This window comes from Gnatocerus cornutus, chromosome 9 (genome assembly GCF_029298725.1).
Source record: "Gnatocerus cornutus isolate USDA-ARS CGAHR chromosome 9, icGnaCorn1.1, whole genome shotgun sequence".
Classification (NCBI taxonomy): Eukaryota; Metazoa; Arthropoda; class Insecta; order Coleoptera; family Tenebrionidae; genus Gnatocerus; species Gnatocerus cornutus.
Genome location: NC_142241.1, coordinates 10,595,591 through 10,613,867, shown reverse-complemented (window position 1 = coordinate 10,613,867; position 18,277 = coordinate 10,595,591). Strand labels below are relative to the sequence as shown.

Genomic DNA, 18,277 nt, shown 5'->3' with positions numbered 1-18,277 from the left:
TAGGAGGCGACAACGATATTTTTACGGACAGTGGAGAACACGGGAAAATTTTGGCCACGCGATGTTCTCAGTCAAAAAAAGGATCGCAAAGTTTTCCCGTTAGCCGGTGATTGACACCCATCTTCTTACGACAATACGTTTTAACAAAACAAACATTAAAGATTATTACCTACTTTCAATAAAACGTGGTCATGCATGAAAAACGCAAGAAATGGTTTTAGCTTCCCGTTAAAAACAACTAACGTCTCTGCGGATAAACTTTTTTGACGCGGGCTTCTTTCTGTCGAATGATTCTAAGATGGATATTAAAAGTTTATTATAAGAGATTAATGCCCTTGTATTAATCCCTGATTAAAGGTAACAGAACTTTTATCGCCAGGTACGATGTAGTTGACACTAATCCGAATGTTTATGATTATATGATTACCAACTTGTCAATAAGATTCTTCTGTAAAGCAGCTAAATTATTTGGCCAATGAATATTCAATACTGTCACGTAAACGTACATTCACCACTAATATTTAAAATATTGTTAAACCAACAATACCTCAATCCTTTGTCATTCTCAGATTCGACATCATATTAATCATGTCGAAATTCTTTTGTGGTGACAAAACCGGGGAGTTGCCAACGATTACTGTTTGTCGTTCACGAAACTATCCTCAGATGGTTAAAATTTAGATAAGTTTAACAAGCATTACACTACTTTTAGAAGACTGTAATATTGTTCACTTTAAACAGATTATGAGATCAGTGTTGACTTTAACGTCACAGTCCTTCTTTCATACGATAAATAACCTTTGAAATATCTTGGAATTTTAAGTTTGCGGTGGGCTTTTCCCGATTCGCGGAAGTTGTCTTCGGACGATCAAAACAAAATGCGGCGTCGAAAAAAAATTACAAAAAAAATCCAAGTCAAATGAAAAGGTACTTGCAAAAACGGGTTTCTCCGTTTCTTTAAACATTATCCGATGTCTCGACCTCATACCATAACTATACGTTTTACTGTATGATTGACCATAAAAGCATATTACATCAGAAGGTAAGGTGAGAAATTTACTATGTACTTGAGCAGTGAAATTCGTGAACGCGGCCTGTGGAGGCACTAAAACTCTCGAAAAAAACTTTGTTGGTACTTTGCCTCCACTACATTTCCCTTGTGATGAGAAGCAAAAAATCTCAAGTTCGCTACTGGTCTAGACCGTTTCGCTAAACGTTCATGAGCTTAATTGTTGCGACCTATTAGTGCCGTCATGAAAATTTCGCGTCCAGAGCTTTTACTTTTGCGTGTGTTATTTTTAACTTGCCGCCTACCAACCGCAGGAAGAAAGATACGCCAAAACCACTTCCAACTTGGCAGTAAGTAGGTGGAGGAGTTGTTTTGACAAAGTCAATCTGAACGCAGCGCCACTGGACCTGATCTCGCCGTCATTTTCCCTTCAACTAAAGAGCAGTCGTAAAAGTCAAATCGCGTGATGCTCCTACGACGATCATATTTTACAGACAAGATGTAAATAATTCAGAAGCGAATCGAACAAAGAAAATTTTATGATGGCGTTTAAATAATAGACCAATATGTATGTAGGTCGGTGTTAATTAGATGTAGCTATCTTTTATGTCGATAGTTTACGGTTCGGGCCGATACAACAGTGTGTTCATTTATTGATGGCCAATCTTCGTTTCGTTATAAATATTTAAGCAGACGGTTGTATTGGTGGAACGCCTGCCATTTTTGTGGAAACAAACGGCGGCAGCGGTTAATACATGCCGCAAGGTCAGGTGCGAGCACGGAACGGCCAACCTCGGGGATAAAATGGATCGATTTCATCTCTCACTCGCTGCACCAACAAACTCTGTACGTCGTTTCGACTGGAAACGGTGCTCGTTCCGCAACATTTTATGCAAAAGCGCCAATTTCGAACAGAGCATCCCATCCGGGAAACCTCTTCTCGTTAACGTCGTGTATGACGTTATGCTATAGGCTTCTCTCCCCTTCGATGATGGCCTCTATTAACGGGTCGAGACCCGGCGGTAATCGGCGAGGTGTCGAGTTTACGCCCTTCGATTCGTAATACACCGACAGAGTCAACATTTTTAGTCTCGTGTGTAGAATGATTCACAAATGGAAGCTGTGGGAATGTGTCGCATACTCTTGGCACGGCTGTACCGAGTGCGGATCGGCGCGAGTGAGAGATTCTAGACACCCCCGTTCCCCTCGTCGAATGTTCGACCTGATGACGGTTCCATTTCAACCAGAAACGGCATCTCTCCGGTTTCCCGGGATTTCGACCTCTTTTCTCCATTTCGAGGTTGATGAAAATGCTGCTGGTACTCTTTCAAGGGGGAGAAAGAATTTCCATATCTCGTTCCGTACACCCAGAAGGACAACATCCAGTCCAGACCCTCTTGTCAAAACGAACAAACTTTGACAAGTTCGCTCTGTGGGTCATAGTAGTCCAACCTTTTTTTCTTGTGAATGTATTCAGATGTAATCTATAATACGGATGAATATTTTGCACGGTCACGGGCATTTTTTCCTGTTGTACTTCTCTCTCTTGCCGACGGAACCCGGCAACGTGTGCCACTCCACAGGTCTCTCTCTGTATATGTTAACATCTCTCGGCACACAGGGCCGCTACTACGTCGAGTTTTGGTTACAGTTGTGTGCACGAAGCAAATCTAAAAATAAATACGGTATTGATCTGGCGTGGAGGACTATCTACACCAGGTTTAGAGAGAGGTTGCTAGTTTTGACGGGTGCGCAATGAAATTAAAAATTCATGGATTTGGTACAAATTTAAAAGTCTTAAACTTCGCCAGGTTCTCTTCGGAATTCCCGACTCAAACCAGCTGGATTGAGTTAAGCTAAACGGTTTTTAGTATCGTGCTAACCAAGTATGTAATTGTTAAAGGGGAAAAATTCAAAGTATTTCGAGTAATATGCAAGTTCAAGTCCACAGATGTCGCGTCGGCGAACAATTTAGTTCACGAACACAACACACAACGTGGATACATAAAATCGTGACGAGGTAAGACGACGAGAGACTAAAATGCCCTTTGACCCCTATCTTGGCGGCCACAGAAATCAATACGTTACCAAGCAAGCTCTGTCCGCAATATGTGTAGATATACACTACGACTTGCAAACATAGCGACGAGCTAAATCGTGTATCTCGAAAAGGCGACAAAGAATAAGTGGATCGGAACTCTTTAGTGCACGTGGGCTAGAGCAAGACGAACAGGAGGAGCGAAGAACGCTCGCGACGAAGACGGACAGCTCTGCGGTCATAAACGATACACCTTTCGAGGCTTAAGCACATACAATCGAAGCTGAACTGGCCCTGCTACCTTAAAATCGTCCCACCCATCCCTTCGTGTTAATTGTAAGGGAAAAACCGAGTGCTTATAATAATAACGAGCTAACGAATGAATCATCGGGATAAGAGGATCTGTGCTCCCAAACTGGCAACAACGCACTTCCTTTCGAACGTTTCCCTTTAACACTTCCTATGCCGTTGTGATTCGGTTTTATTCTACGGCGAAATTTTCGCTCCAGTCGCACAGAAACAGCAAATTTCCTCTCCGTTCCGACGTAGAGAGCGGCCAAAACCCGAATCGCACGGAACATCCTGCACACCACGTGACAAGGTTCGTCCTTCTGGAATGCAAACTGTTCGCCGACGTCCTCATCGACGATAATACCGAAAACTATTACAGTTAGTTGCAAATTATTGATTGAAAGGCAACATCAGTGGGAATTTTCCCGAGTTGAAGATCTCGCCGGGGGTGCATGTTTACGTTGTATCTACGCAGTTGGGGAAAAGTGTGAACCCTTACCAACAGAAGATCTAAGTACAGCCATGGCATATCAGCAAGAAGAAGTGATGTTATTGAAGATTAATCCAGCGGGGGCGGCACCGACGGCACTTACACACCCCTGGCACTGCACTCGCACCACATCACCTCCGGGGTTCGGGTTCAGTTCTGCGGAACTGAATAACAAGGCAAAGTTTAGAGCGCACTCGTCAGTGATGCACTGCGGCCGCCGCACGCTGCTGTTGCTAATAGGCGCCATCCGCCATGTTACCGCCTTGCTTTGATATGTGTATGCGATAGGGTAAACAGAGACGGGCGGGCGCGCGCCTTTGTAACCGGCAGCAGAAGCAAGATGTGACTCTCCGAATCCATCGGGACACGTCCTCGACCGCCGACGCCAGGCTCTATCCGAGTGAAATATCGATTCCGCGATCGCCCTTGTGCATATGTACTACTCCCTTCAACCAACCGCACCGACGGCCTAGGTGAAAATGTCGTCCATTAAACGCGAGACGAAAGAGACAAACTGTCTGCGATTCCCGGCTCCCGTTCTCGCAACGGGGCTGTTCCGTTAAACCTCGCTCAAACGACCAAATGGTACAGAAGCGGTCATGCTTCCTTCATTTCGATGGATCTTACCCTACACACACGTTAAACTTCAAACCTTCTTGTAAACGCGACACTAAAACAACACACCTGACACAGGTTCTAACATATACAGGTAAAACTCCCGCATCTACGCCATCGTTATGCCCTTGAACAAGTCACATATTCTTCAAATGCCTTGTTCTGCAGTAACGGCATTGCAATTAAGGATATCATCGTTTATGTCGCTGTTGAAACATAAAATCTCCACTTGATGTGATTTCAGAAAAGAAATCCAATAAGTTTAAATCAAAATGAGAGAGCGGCCACTGACTCGTCTACTTCAGTATAGGGCAAAAGGCGAAGGAGTGCCATCTACTTGACACCGTACGTCTTAAAAGTCAATACTGGAACCAACAAACTTGCATGTTTTCATTACTATAAGCCACATAAGTCACGTTATTACTAAACGGACCAAACTTAAGATTTGATACAACTTTGTTCAGAATTTACGAACTTCGAAAGAACTTTATAAATCGTTGATATCGTTCGAACACGGTTTCAAAACCTGGTTCCTTTGAAGTCTTCTCTTCACATGCAAATGTGCAGGGTAGTAATGCAACTCCATAATCGCATAAACATTTGAGGTCATGCAAGAAACGTAATGCTCTCTCCTTAAAAAATTTAGCGCCAAGAATGCACTCCGACATTCAAAACATTAAATGGGATTTGAAACTCTCTTACAAACATTTATAACCGAAACAAATCGCACGTATAGATAAATAATTTCAGTTCTTAAACCATGAAGCCTCAAGAGTTCGTTTCTTGCAACGCAGGTTAATATTTGTTCGTATTTTTTTTGTAAAGACTGTTTGTTTGTAGCTGCACCAAATTTTATGGCTACCGATCGTGTTATCTCCGCAGAAGTTCTTTATTTCACCATTAATTGTTGCTCACCGCGCTTGTAAATAAGAAACTCCTACTGAGATAAGTAGATCTACGGCAATAAAACTTTTTCCAAACCACAAACCACCACGACTCACCTTAACGGATCACCAGAGGGAAATATGTATTATTTTCGCAATTTTAAATGCTCTTTAACGGACACTCAACTTTATAGCGCGTGTTTAAATGGATTTAGCGTCAAAGTAGTTATTAAAACCAATGATGTATGCCTTATGTGAACTTTGACAAGTGCAAATAAAAATATAATTCTGTAAATGTTGTGTTGTAAAGCAGCGTTTTGATTAACTATTTGTGTAATTAGCGATTAACACGAGTGAAGTTGCCATAATCACGAACCGCCTTTCTTAAGTTACTGGTTTAGTAAACAATTGCGAGGTTCATCCATCGAAAAGTTGAGAAAATTAGTGCGCCAATAACTAGCTCACTTCCACAAAATGTTTTCCGAAGTTTCACCGGCCGGTGCTTAGTGCAAGTTTAAGCTGAGCTTAACTACGCCAGGCGGTAAGCTTCGCTCAGCTGAATTTCCACGAGCAACGCCTCTCTCTAACTCTAGCTTAACTTAAGACAGGGTTGCTCAATCAAACTTGAGGTGCAAATTTGAAGTCGAAGAAAAGTTAATGTATATATTTGACTTTTTGCAATCAAGGATGGTCATGTTTCGCCAACAAAAATTCCCACGTTTCTTGTTGGTGGTGGTGTAGGCCTTGTTGGCAAAAACCGTCGACAAAAAGATTAATCGTCGTCGAGTTTAACCCTTAAAAACATCCCTTAAATGTTTACACGATCATCTATCGATTGGCGAGGAGAATGCGTCACATATCCAAAAATGTCGAACCCATCGAAACCCACCTCCCCACAATTATCGATAGGAAGGAAGTTTACCAGATTCGTCCCCTCCTTCTATTGATCTAGAAAGTCGTTTGATTAAAACCGGCGGTGTAATTGTCGCCGTCCATAAAATACCGAAAACTTCGTATGGTATTAGAGAATTGAGGAGGGCAGATGAGAGAGCAGTCAGAGGCGGATCAATGTAGCTGCTAGGGAGTCCAAGTGCAATTTACTCAATCCCGCCATCTGCACGCCCGCCAGGACACCTCTTCCTAACACACTTCAACAGGGAGAGAATATTCGGGACTCGCCGTTCTCTCACGCCACCTCCGTTTAAATTCGCAGCTTTTTAAAGCTCTCTGGGGGCCTCGATGTTCGCTCTCTTCGGCGACGCACTGCGCAAATTCCATTCAAGTAGCCGGACGTAAACCTAATTAATTGTTCAGCACGCAAATTACGTGCACGGGATGAGATGATCATTGAAAAGTCGTCGAAATGATGGGTGTTGTTCAGTTGAAAATTTCTCGCCAGGTTCTAGACTGGCGCATCCACCATTTTTACACCGACCGACTTTCGGCGTAAACAAAACTAGAGGAAAGCATCGCGTCGTCGGAAAGAAATATATAATATATTATTGATTTTCTTCCTACGAGTTCGACGGAGAAGTGGCTCTGCGACGCAATAATTCTATGAAAACACCCCACAGACCGTGTATGTATGATTCTCAAATATGTCCCGGAAGGAGCTTGATGGAGCGCATAGTTATAGTTATTTTGCGTTGTGTAACAAACACAAATGTTTCGTTTACTTAAGCAAACAAGATGATTATGGGAGGATTATTAAAACTGACGACTATCGTCTTCTGAATCAGCCTCTAGCACCACGGAACGCAAATTTCAACCTACTTAGCAGCCATGTCACCAATGGAAAATTCAAGCGCCCTCTTTCTAATAATCTCCATCATCAAAACCGGCAAAGGTCTTGTTACACAAACGACTGCTGATATCGCTTTGTCTATAATTGATTTCCCAATTCCTAACATTTACGTATAAATTGATACTTACATAAATCGTTTCGAAACTGAGGTGACAGGAAATTTGATAAAAGCTAAAAATATCCAAACAAGCTTTTGTATGAGAGTTTCGATGTCATCTAAATATGTATCTTAATGTTTCGAAACATCAAAATACACAACAATTTATGTAAATATTGGTCGGGTGTAGAGACCAATTACGTTTTTTACCTTTGATACAGCTTACTTGACACGCCATTTTTAAACCACTGAGCACTGATTTCGGAACAAATCCGTTCACTTATAGTTGTGTTTGTTTATTTGTTCCTCGGCTTTGGAGTAGAGTGAACACGTGAGCGCGTGCTCTGCATGTTCGTTGCGCACCGAACGATTACACGAACGCGTCCTTTGACTGATCTTTGATGAATTAAATAAACGACCAATAATATATCTTGATTGATTCAAGGTGTGTCCTGAATTTGTTCAAAGTCAAAAAAATACTAATTGAAAGTAGCAACTGTGGTATCGATGTGTATACTTTGATAACATACCAATATTAACGGCAAATATTTGCCGAAAAATTACCACAAATAAAACCAGAATTGATCAAGTGTGAAACTTATTGCCTGCAATTCGCATAATTAGAGCTTGTTGATCAGAATAATAAGAACCTTTGCAATTGAACTGTTACGTATGAAGACGAATATAATTACAAACTTCGTTGAATTTCTCCAATTAGCGATCAAGTGAAGTATACGAGTTTTAATGGCGATTGAAACTGAAATTTTTTCTTCTTTCATCACACATCTGTCTGGTCTTTTGTTCGGTCAATATTGTCGTTTGGTCGACACGGATCTTTTTCAGGTAGTCGTGGCCAACATTTGCTTAAAAAAAACGTGCTCGTGAAATAGCGGAAAATCCGACAAAATGCCCGAGCTGTGACAGTTTTCAAGGATACGCATACATTCGGCGCCAATATCAGCCTAACAACAAAATACAACAAGTAAATAGTTTCGTTACCATAAAATGGAATCAATGGAAAAAATTTGAGCGAAAAAAAATTATCTAATCTGACATCAAATCGAGAAGAGTGATAAAGAAGTGAATGCACAGGGCACACAAAAATGTTCCAACATGTCGGATTTTGAAGTGGGTGTTGTCGAAAGCGTATAATTGTAACTTGCAAATTAGCCATGAGGACATGACACAGTTTGAATTTCATCGAGTGTTTGCGCAAACACCTTCACACGAATGAGAGAATATTAGAAATGGTTAATAAAGGAAAAAAAAGGCATACCTGAACAAAACTGCAGCATAACCACCACTTTTGTTGTCTTAGTTTTTAAATGATAAGTTTACGGTAACTATGCCGAATAATTTCCATCAATACGTTATAAAAATATCTACAAGGACACATTAATCCTACGCACAAAAATAAGGCACGGGTAACTTTCCACTGTTTTATTATACTGTCATTGTTCCACTACGTTGTGATGGACCCCGACAGAGGTTAGAACACCATTATCAACAACTCAAATCATTCGATAACAACCGACCCTCATCGCTTATTCACGATCTTCGCCATACACGAAAAATAAAGACAACACGTAACAAACAGTACAAATGGCAACATGATCAATTCCGATCTAACAAAACGCGATAAACCTTGTTGACTCAAATGCTTTTCTAAGAATACCACCGTGTGTGGATTGTGGTTCATTTCACCAGTTCCTTTCCTTGTGTATTATATTTTTTCCAGTGTGAATCTCAGACCGCGGTTTAATTGGAGTTGGCTGTGAGGGCGATCGATGTTCGAGTCGACTTCCGAACAGATCGAGAGTGCCACGACGTAAACGTGACAACGTCGCAACGACGTGATGAGTGCTTCACACCGGCTAATGGGCTCCGTGCGCCGCGCACAGGACTAACTCGCCACCGTCCCACCTCAACACTCGGAAAATGAGCCATTAAAAAACTAAAAATACAAATATTCGCGCCTATTTTTAGAACCCGATACCGATATATCTCCCCACTTCTCGCGCAATTGTTGCGCATAAATGAGTCGATGCAACGACGATCTACTGCAGTATCCCTTCGCGTTGACTCCTGCCCTTATTTTTAGGCATTCCGTTCCAAAAATGACTCCGGTGGCTCCGGTGCATCGATCGAACACTTGTTGCACTCGCTCGCTTTTCCCACCGAAACGGGCAGAGCGATGCCAACGAACGGCAAAAGCTGCAGAATTCCGTAGATATCATCGCCTCTTAAGGCGCACTCAAAAGACAAAGTCCTGCTTTACCAACAATACCAATTAAAATGCACGTTTGGAAAATTTATTTCGAAATCGACCTGCAATGTCCGATGGGAATGGTAAAACGAGAATATCTGTGCACCCTCTACATTCAAAGCGCAATAAAACGGACCGTAAAGTGTAATACTATCGGAAGAAAAATTAAAACTGCGAAACCTGTTGCAGTAATGTCTATACACCGGGGGCAAGAGGGCACTTCTAATAGAGATTTAATGTGACGGAACATTATTACTACATTCTACTTAAAAAAACTTCATTAAAGTAATCAAAAACATGGCTATCCTGCGGAAAATAAATGCAAAATCTACGGACGTCAAGTCAATGAACTTTAGAATATTCTTGACACTCGATGCAAGCCCATTCCAGACCGCATCATCGATTTTCTTATTTAATTCAACTGAAATGCGAAGTTTAGAAAATCACCAAACGCACGGAAATAAAATCACCAGTCTGAAACTATGGGAAAATACTGTTTTCGCTTAAATAAAACACGACCAGGTTTAACAGGTCTATAAATTACAATCCTGACAAGTAATGTTTCTAAAATATCCAAAGGAAAAGTGATTGTTACGAAGATTTTACGACGACTTTAGCTTGGGATTTCAAACTTTTTTGAAATTTTTGCGTTTTTTCTAATGAGTAAAGACCTCAAGTTCTTTCGTTCTCAGATTCTCGCACTTTCAGAACTTTTTTGGGTATCAAAATTTGGAATTTTCCTTTTTCCCAGATTTTTACCTTATGAAACTAGAAGTTTTCCTAGATTCAAATCTTTTAGGGCGCCCTAATTTTTATTTTCCTAGGTACATAATAGGATAGCTTCTGTCCCCAGAATTAAGCTCTTCTCTACATTTTCAGTTCTTTATCAACAACAAGGTAATAAATGACGTAAACATATTTTGAACAGTATCTCCTTTAATTTTTAGGTACAAAACAACAACAGTTACGTCTCTCAAAATAAATATTATTTAACTTTGACTGTTTGGCGTTGCTAATTACACAGCAACAAAAGCTTTGTTATATAAGATGTCGCCCTTTCAATTGTCTGTCTGATAATAACACAAAACGGGATCGTGAGTAAACAGCAAATTGATCAAATCTATTTTTAATATGCAACGTTGTTATCTTAAATCGGTCAAATTCTTTAACCTTTGACTGTGTTGAAATAGGCGAGAATTTTATATTTCACCCAAACATTTAAAATACTCCTCGGTCATCAAAATCCGTTTTAAGTAACGACGAAACATATGATGCAGGTTGTAATTAATAACAATAGAATGCCTTAATTTAATTTCCGTTTTTCTAGACAACTTTTAGAAGCTTTAAAACAACGGAAAATTAAGCACAAAATTTTTGTAGTTTCCCAATGAGACTGTTTCTTTGAAATGACGAGTATTTTGTCATTTTAACAAACATCTTCCAATTTAAAACCCATTAAAAGCCATCATTAATTCAAGCTCGAGTTCATAACTGCATGAATCAATACTGACAGAAGTCTTGCCACGACCGACTTATGAATATTTTATCAAAAGTAATTTAAGTCTGGAAGCTATCCGCAAAAGGGATAAAAACGTAGTTATAATATACACTAGTCAATAGAGACAACAACCCCTTTTATAACGCTTACGATACAATTACCCAAGTTTATAAAACCGACTTTGAAGACTGTTTAAAAATCATGAAAGAAAAATTAGCCAAGTTAACATCTGGAAAGTTTTAATGAGCTTCGCAGAGCTTGAAAGCTCTCAACATTTCGAAAAATACGGAAAATTTTCCAGAGCTCATGGTGAAATTTTCCGGGGGTTTATGTCGTCACCTCTTCATCATTACAGATGCCTAGATTTGATGGTTTGATGCAAACAATACGAAAGTTGCGTTGAACACAAGATTCCGTTTGCAGTTGAACTTTCCGTCGCTAGATTTCGCTACTGCTATTTGTACAAAATAAAATTACTGCAAAATGTATATTATCATTATACAAGAAATACAGTCGTGTGAATCTCATACGCATATGTTTGAATGTATTGCTATAGACCAGATTTACCAAGGTCATGCTTTTCTTTCCAAATGTTTTATTTTATTTAACATCGATGGATTTTGTCGGGCAATCGCTTCACTGAAAAGGTCACGTCTTGTCACCTTTAAAAAAAATCCATAACGGAGCAGCCGAGGCGACATCGGCAAGAAATTGAGAATATTAATGCAAAAAGAACATGGAGCTCCGAAGACGAGTTTACATAATAAACGACCCAGTCGGTTGTTATTAAACATTTTTCAACATTATCTCTACAGTGTTATAAATATTTTGCTTTTCATGATAGCACTATCTTTAACACAACAATAACGACTTAAATTTACTTTACGGTTCGTTGGGACAAAATTTCGTGGTGAACAAACTGGCGAAGCTCGAAGATTCCGAACCGCAATCCAATCAATAAAATCTAATTTTAAGTCCAACTTACCGCCTCCAGAGAAACACCGGTTATCTGCCATACCGCCACTTCCTCTGGCGCTCCATTCGAACCTGCGAACATGAAAGAAAAAATGTCAGCAATTCTGAACATTCCACGAAAAAATTAGTTTTTCTCCGTTATGAGTCATTAAGCGAGAAATTTTCTCGATTCGCCGTTTCACCATCGTGATTGATATTTCCAACTCCGATGGCTGACACGAGATGGAACTGAAGGCGTATCGAAAGGACTGCTTTCTGCGTGGGCCATCGCCGCAATAATTCGCTGAATTGATTCCAATTTTAGACCAAATGCTTCATCTGAACGAGGAAAACAGTACATCACCGAGGAAAAACTACAACCGTGACCATATCTGATAATTTACCCATACTATTCAAAACCAATGAACACAGGAAGAAGTGTGCGGTTTGCGGCTTGCGAAAAAATGTTTCTTTGAATTGACACTTTCGCTAACACAATTGAAAAAAAAACTCAAACGATCTTCATGTTTGCACGGTTTTATGAGAGAATTTTGCATAAAAGTCATTGACTCTAACACCACTCGTGGTGGTGCTAAATAACAATCACTTGAACCTGTTATACTTGTTCCGTTGAAACAATTTTTAGATGCGACTCTATTTTCCGTTTTGTTTTTCCTCGGTAGAAAGCAATGGTTAAGGCGTGGGTTCAAAAAATGCAACAAGTTTAACATACCAGAGAGTTCAACAGGCAAGATTTTTCAATATGTACCGACATTTTGAAAAAATCTTACTTAATTTCAATTATTTCCTAATGAAAATCTACGGAATGCAAAAAACAAAAAAACTAAAACCCGAAGAATCTTGAGCCGTTGAGGAATCTAAGTACGAACAGGATCTGAAGGACACAAAAATCTTCAGGATCTATAACTTTCCAGTTGAGAACGCCTTTAATTTGCTAAGATTCCCATAAAAACCTCGAAAACTAAGCCAACTTAAATACCCATTCGATTAACCGACTCGTATCCTAAATTCGGTTTCATTAAACAAAGCTCTCCACAACAAAAGGTTATTAAAAGTTTTTGTTTCCATTTTATGGCCGCTTAAACTTTAGGATTACAACTTTTGGAAAAACGTATAAAAACTTGTTAACCAAGTTGGAATTGGGTTTTAATTGTAAGGACGTCCCCTTGGCTACTTTGCTGGTCCACTAAGAAGAAAACAATTACGTTCACTTCTTAAGGCACCGTCTGTTTTTGTATTACGTAAGTGATAATAATTGAAAGGTTTTACGACTCAAGTCGGTGAAGTTGAAACATTTTGTAAAAATGCAAATGAAGAACCGAAACTTAAAATTAAGATATGGACGCCTTTTTCAGATTAATAAAACAATACCGCATTAGAGTTGGTTGAAAAAACAAGAAAACCTATCGACGCTAAACTGTAATAATAATTCAAATCAAAATGAACGACAGTGGATTGTATGCTAATTCCTTCCTCAGTAAACTCTGTTATCTTCGGATGTAATTTAATAAAATAAATTGAACTCGTTTTCATTTCAATTTAGTCAAATTTCCCCCGATATCTCGGAACACTATAAAAGAAAATTAATTTTGTTATCGCCAGCTTTCATTTCAAACTTGACTCTAATTTTATTCGTACGTTTAAAATTGAACTGGTTACGATCACGAAGTAAAAAACTATAAAAAACTGCAAAGATGTTAATATGTTTAGGTTTTCGCAATAAACATTCAGCCTTTAAACAAACAGTGTTATTATTCCCAAAACATTTCATTTCCTCGAAGAGCCAAGGAAAATTTTCTCTCACATTTTCTCTCAGATTCAAAATAAAAACTTGTTTACAACAAAGGTAGCTGATTTAACTTAAAAATTTAATTAAACAGCCCACGCCATCTCTTATCCTAAAAGACTGTAAAACACTGGAAGCATAAAAATAAACTGTAGGTAAAACAGGTGAAAATAATATAAACTTGGCACAACAAAATAATGACAAAACCAATTATTCTCGCCAAAATAGATGACATTTCCATCTTTGTGGTTAATTCCAACGTCTCTATCTAGCACGTGCAAACGACACGTGTCCTGCAATTCTTTGAAAACATCAAAACAATTAACAGCTATTAGTTACTGTGAACTTTAATCAAAATTGTGACGTCTCAACCAAAGATAATCAAAAATCGTTTTTCTGAAGGTGTACGACTTCGCGATTATCAATTTTACTTGTAACCTTTGAAACTAATCAGCTGATAGCATAATGTATTGTAAATGATTGAAGCAAATTCAGCGGTTGGTATTCTTCAGCAGTTTTTAAATTCAAATTTTCGTTTTTGATAGGAACACGATACTCAGAATGTCAGTAACTTTCAATAAATCCTTCGAACGCGAAAAACATTGCCGAATTTCTACCGCAGATTTGCCAACTGTTTAAATTGTTCTCTCCGATTCAAATCTTCAAAAAAGATCGTCGAGATTAAATTTCTGACGCAAAACATGAAAAGTGTATTACCTAATCTTCTTGGTAATTTCGATGTTGATTACATTTTCTTTAACTTGATTAAGACTTGAGATAAAGTCGTCTCAAAAACACGAGAAATGACGTTATAGAGAGTGAAATGATTCTATTTTATAAATCGTCACCTTTTTATGTGACCATAAATTGTCTACTTTTCATAAAACGACTAGGCGCGAACACTTTTCCGATACATTTTTCATTGTAACGTCACACCTACAAGGCATTAAAATTTTTAATTATGGAATTACCACGCATTTATGGAATGGCACTTTTCTTCAAGTCATGAATTTAAAAAGCTGTTATCTAAAAATGTAAAATTTAAATTTTCTTAATGACCATGTTTAAGCTAGGAATGTCAAAAACGTTTGCAATAATGGTACAAGTTGGTTCAGTTTTAAACATTTTAAACGCAAACCAAAAAGATAAAAAAATTATAATAAAATATTTCCGCCTCATGTTCCTTAAAACATCAATTGTCGATGCTAAGAAACAAGAAAGTAAAGGCGGGCATTAAACAAATCCTTTCAACATAAATTTCTTATTTTGAAACGTTTGCAACATCAAAGGCATGAGCTTTCATTAGCACTCTACTTTTGATAACAGCAAAGCCTTCCTTACTGTTTTCGTAGTTACATTAATCTCTTCATTGAATGTAATTTACAGATGTAAATTTACAGATGTAAATTTACAGATGTAACACTATAAAAAATTAAATTAAACCGGCTTATCCTGAGATAAAATAAAAAAATCTCTTTGCATACCGAAAATGTATAGATTGCATTGCAGTTTCAATTATGCACTGTACTAATCCCCGTGTTGGAAAAGAATTAAATATGATTATTCGACCAGGCTGAAAATGACATTGTGAATGTCCCCATTTCGCAGTTAACGAATCACATCCGATATTTAGCGTTCAATAACCGAACAACCTTAACTAAAATGAACCTAAATCGGTTAAAAGAACGATTCGACAAGCAATGCTAACTAATTAGCCACGTAAATCCAAGACGAGAGTTAAATGAATTCATTGACATGATTTTTATCTTTTTCAAAAACTGTAATGTAAAAGTTTCGAGCTCTTGTTAAGAAAAGGTTTCTCAAGATTTAGCAAGATTTTTCATAGAAAATACAAGTTTTTCACAAAAAAAATACATAAAAGAGGCAAGAAGTGTGTGAACTATTCAAGAAAACAATGTATTCAGCTCAACGTACCAACAAAGTTCTAGTAGAAGCAGGAAATTCAATCTAAATTTCAACTGTCAATTTATACTGTGTTCTGTCTATAGCGAATAATGAGGAACATTCAATGTCCTCTGAAATTCATTGGTGTTACCTAGGTACAATTGCGGGTTAAAATCGCAAACATTATAATTCTGTTATATTTTAGAGTGAATTCAAAGGCAAGTCTAGAGTAATTTTACATATTTAAAAAGTGTTCTTTTTACGGTAAATGTAAAACTGGGGACCTTACAGTATGGCTCACTCAAAAATTTTGACCGCGATATCTTTATTATTTGTAAACGAATTTTAACAAAATTTAAAACGAAGATTATTGAGTACATAAGGCTTAATTGGACATTTAAAAATGCAATTTTAACCATTTTTTAACAGTTAAATTTATTCACAATGTTTACTATCACGTAGAGTACAAAAAATTACATGAATCCACCAAAAATTGACTGGATCCTTGTTTCCGTTCAAGAGAATTAGTCGATTTGGCCTATTAAAATAGTTATTTTTGAAACGATTTAGTAACAATATTTTTGAAACAAAAAATGAAAGAACTGATTTTATGCACCCCTGCTGACACTGCTTTTTGAAGTTTGAATTTCTACACATTTTAACAGTTTCTGTGTCAATACATCGCATATTTTCGACACAATCGAAATAACAAACCATAATAGAGCCGGAATAATCCTCTTTCCAAAATGAAAAATGCCAAAAACGGTTAAAACAAACTCAGGGATGTTCAAAACTGTCCTCGGTTTCATAGCCGGGGATGATTTTTGTAGTTTTTGGAAATGTTAGCTTGGTTTTTGCTCTTTTTTTTTAACCGAACCTTATGGACCTATTATATTATTGCCGCTTTATAAGATAAGATTAATTTTAAATGATTCTACTTTAAATTAAGACAAATAAAAATAACCTTTGTGCGCCTCCGTCGATTTTCATGAGATTTGTGATACTCATTTGCAGCAAGAAAATCACCTTTTGAATGTCTAGGCAGTCAAACGTGACATTTCGAATAGTTGGTGTTATTTTACAAGTTGGCATCGCTGCATAAATGTCAATTGTGTCAATTTGTGTGCAGATTTGGAAGCCAACGACCTTCGAAAATAATAAAGGTAAATTAATTAAGTAGAGATACCAGAAAAATTTGATGAACACATTTGAATTTACATTAATCTGGAATCGTTTTATTTGAATGGGGTGCTACCAACCTATTTCCCAGCTGATGAAATTCCCCTAAATGAGGGAATGACGTTTCAAATTCAAACCAAAAGTCAAAATAAATAACTATTAATAATTGTCGGCGCACAAAATTTCGTGTTTGTCACGGCTAGAAAATGTTTAGGAAATGCTTGGATTTCAATACTTTCCTTGCATTTCCAAAAAAACATTTTCTAGCCTAGTGAAACAAATAACTATTTCCAGAAAAGGGTGTCGGTTGCAATGCTAAATCAATCTTTACTTGTTCAGTTAACTTGCTTTTAAATTTCATTAAAATCCGTTCATAAAAAAAAAACAGGAAAATCTTGGAAATATCAAAATTTTATATTAAACATTCACAAAACAGAAAAATCAAATCAGAGTCTACTTGACAATCTACATAAATCGAATTCTCCATCGGACTGTACTTTTTTTTTAATAATATTTTTAATAAAATTTTTATTAATATTAGATGCATTTATTTATTTTAAGTTACCTAAGAGAAATGTTGAGGATCCAACTGATACCTGTCAATGCAGAAATTATCTTTTTTTTAATTTTTCTCGCATAACGTAAAATTCTAGTCGAATTTAAAACTTTTTAATTAAGTTTTGAGATTAGAAATGTCAATTGCCCATTTAGTTACCACCATCGCCAACTGTCACGTTTAGAATGTCTTGTTTTCGCCAACCTTAGTAATTTTAGTGTTTTGGAAATGAATATTAAGTTATTGGAAGGTTTCGACGAATTGCCTGCGACTTTGACACCTTGAGGTTAAACAGTTCAAAAACAACGGATAATAAAAGTAAATTGCTCAAGCATATGCCAATTCTTAACGCGTAAGACATCTTCAAACAATTTCAACGAAATCTATGATTTATATTGACATGAATCACCCTGTAAATGTTTCATAATTTTTGTTTTGGCAGTGACAACTGTATAAAGCTTGCAAATGTTCATCCCGTCAGGGTGACATGTTAAAATTCACTTCGGTTGTCTACCAACCTTGTCCAATATAAATGAATTTTTACTAATAACTCTAGATTTCTTCGTTGCTATAAAAGGAATCTGTTGTAGAGTCTGAATCTGTGCCAATAAGAGGTGAAGTGCCTTTAAATTTATTGTCGTTAATTTATAGCCGTCCATTTATTTAACATGTAAGATTGTAATTTGATTACACATTTTAAATCAATCCACCGTAATGAAAAATTCCAATATAGTCCTCCTACCATAGTTGTACAGTAAAACCAACAAAGTGGAGCAAAATGTTCCTGCAATTTATGAATTATTAATATTAAAACCACACGTAAATGTGAAAAAAATGCACGCATGCGTTCAAATGGTAAAATTTGCGTTTTTCATGAATCCTTC

General features: G+C 37.5%; 1 protein-coding gene across 5 annotated transcripts in view; it reads right to left on the bottom strand.

Annotated features, from left to right (window-relative positions):
- The window catches only part of LOC148168758 (serine/threonine-protein kinase tousled-like 2), a 37,270-nt gene that overhangs the window by 17,765 nt on the left and 1,228 nt on the right, over nt 1–18,277 (bottom strand). For 2 of the 5 annotated variants that reach the window (XM_088046607.1, XM_088046613.1), the window contains exon 2: nt 11,978–12,039. In XM_088046607.1, coding sequence (XP_087902733.1) covers nt 11,978–12,008 — 31 coding nt within the window. In that variant the 5' untranslated portion in view covers nt 12,009–12,039. Of the gene's footprint in view, nt 1–3,837; nt 3,965–8,504; nt 8,732–11,977; nt 12,040–18,277 lie in introns of those variants that run through there. The other 3 variants (XM_088046609.1, XM_088046612.1, XM_088046608.1) reach the window with 3 other exon arrangements.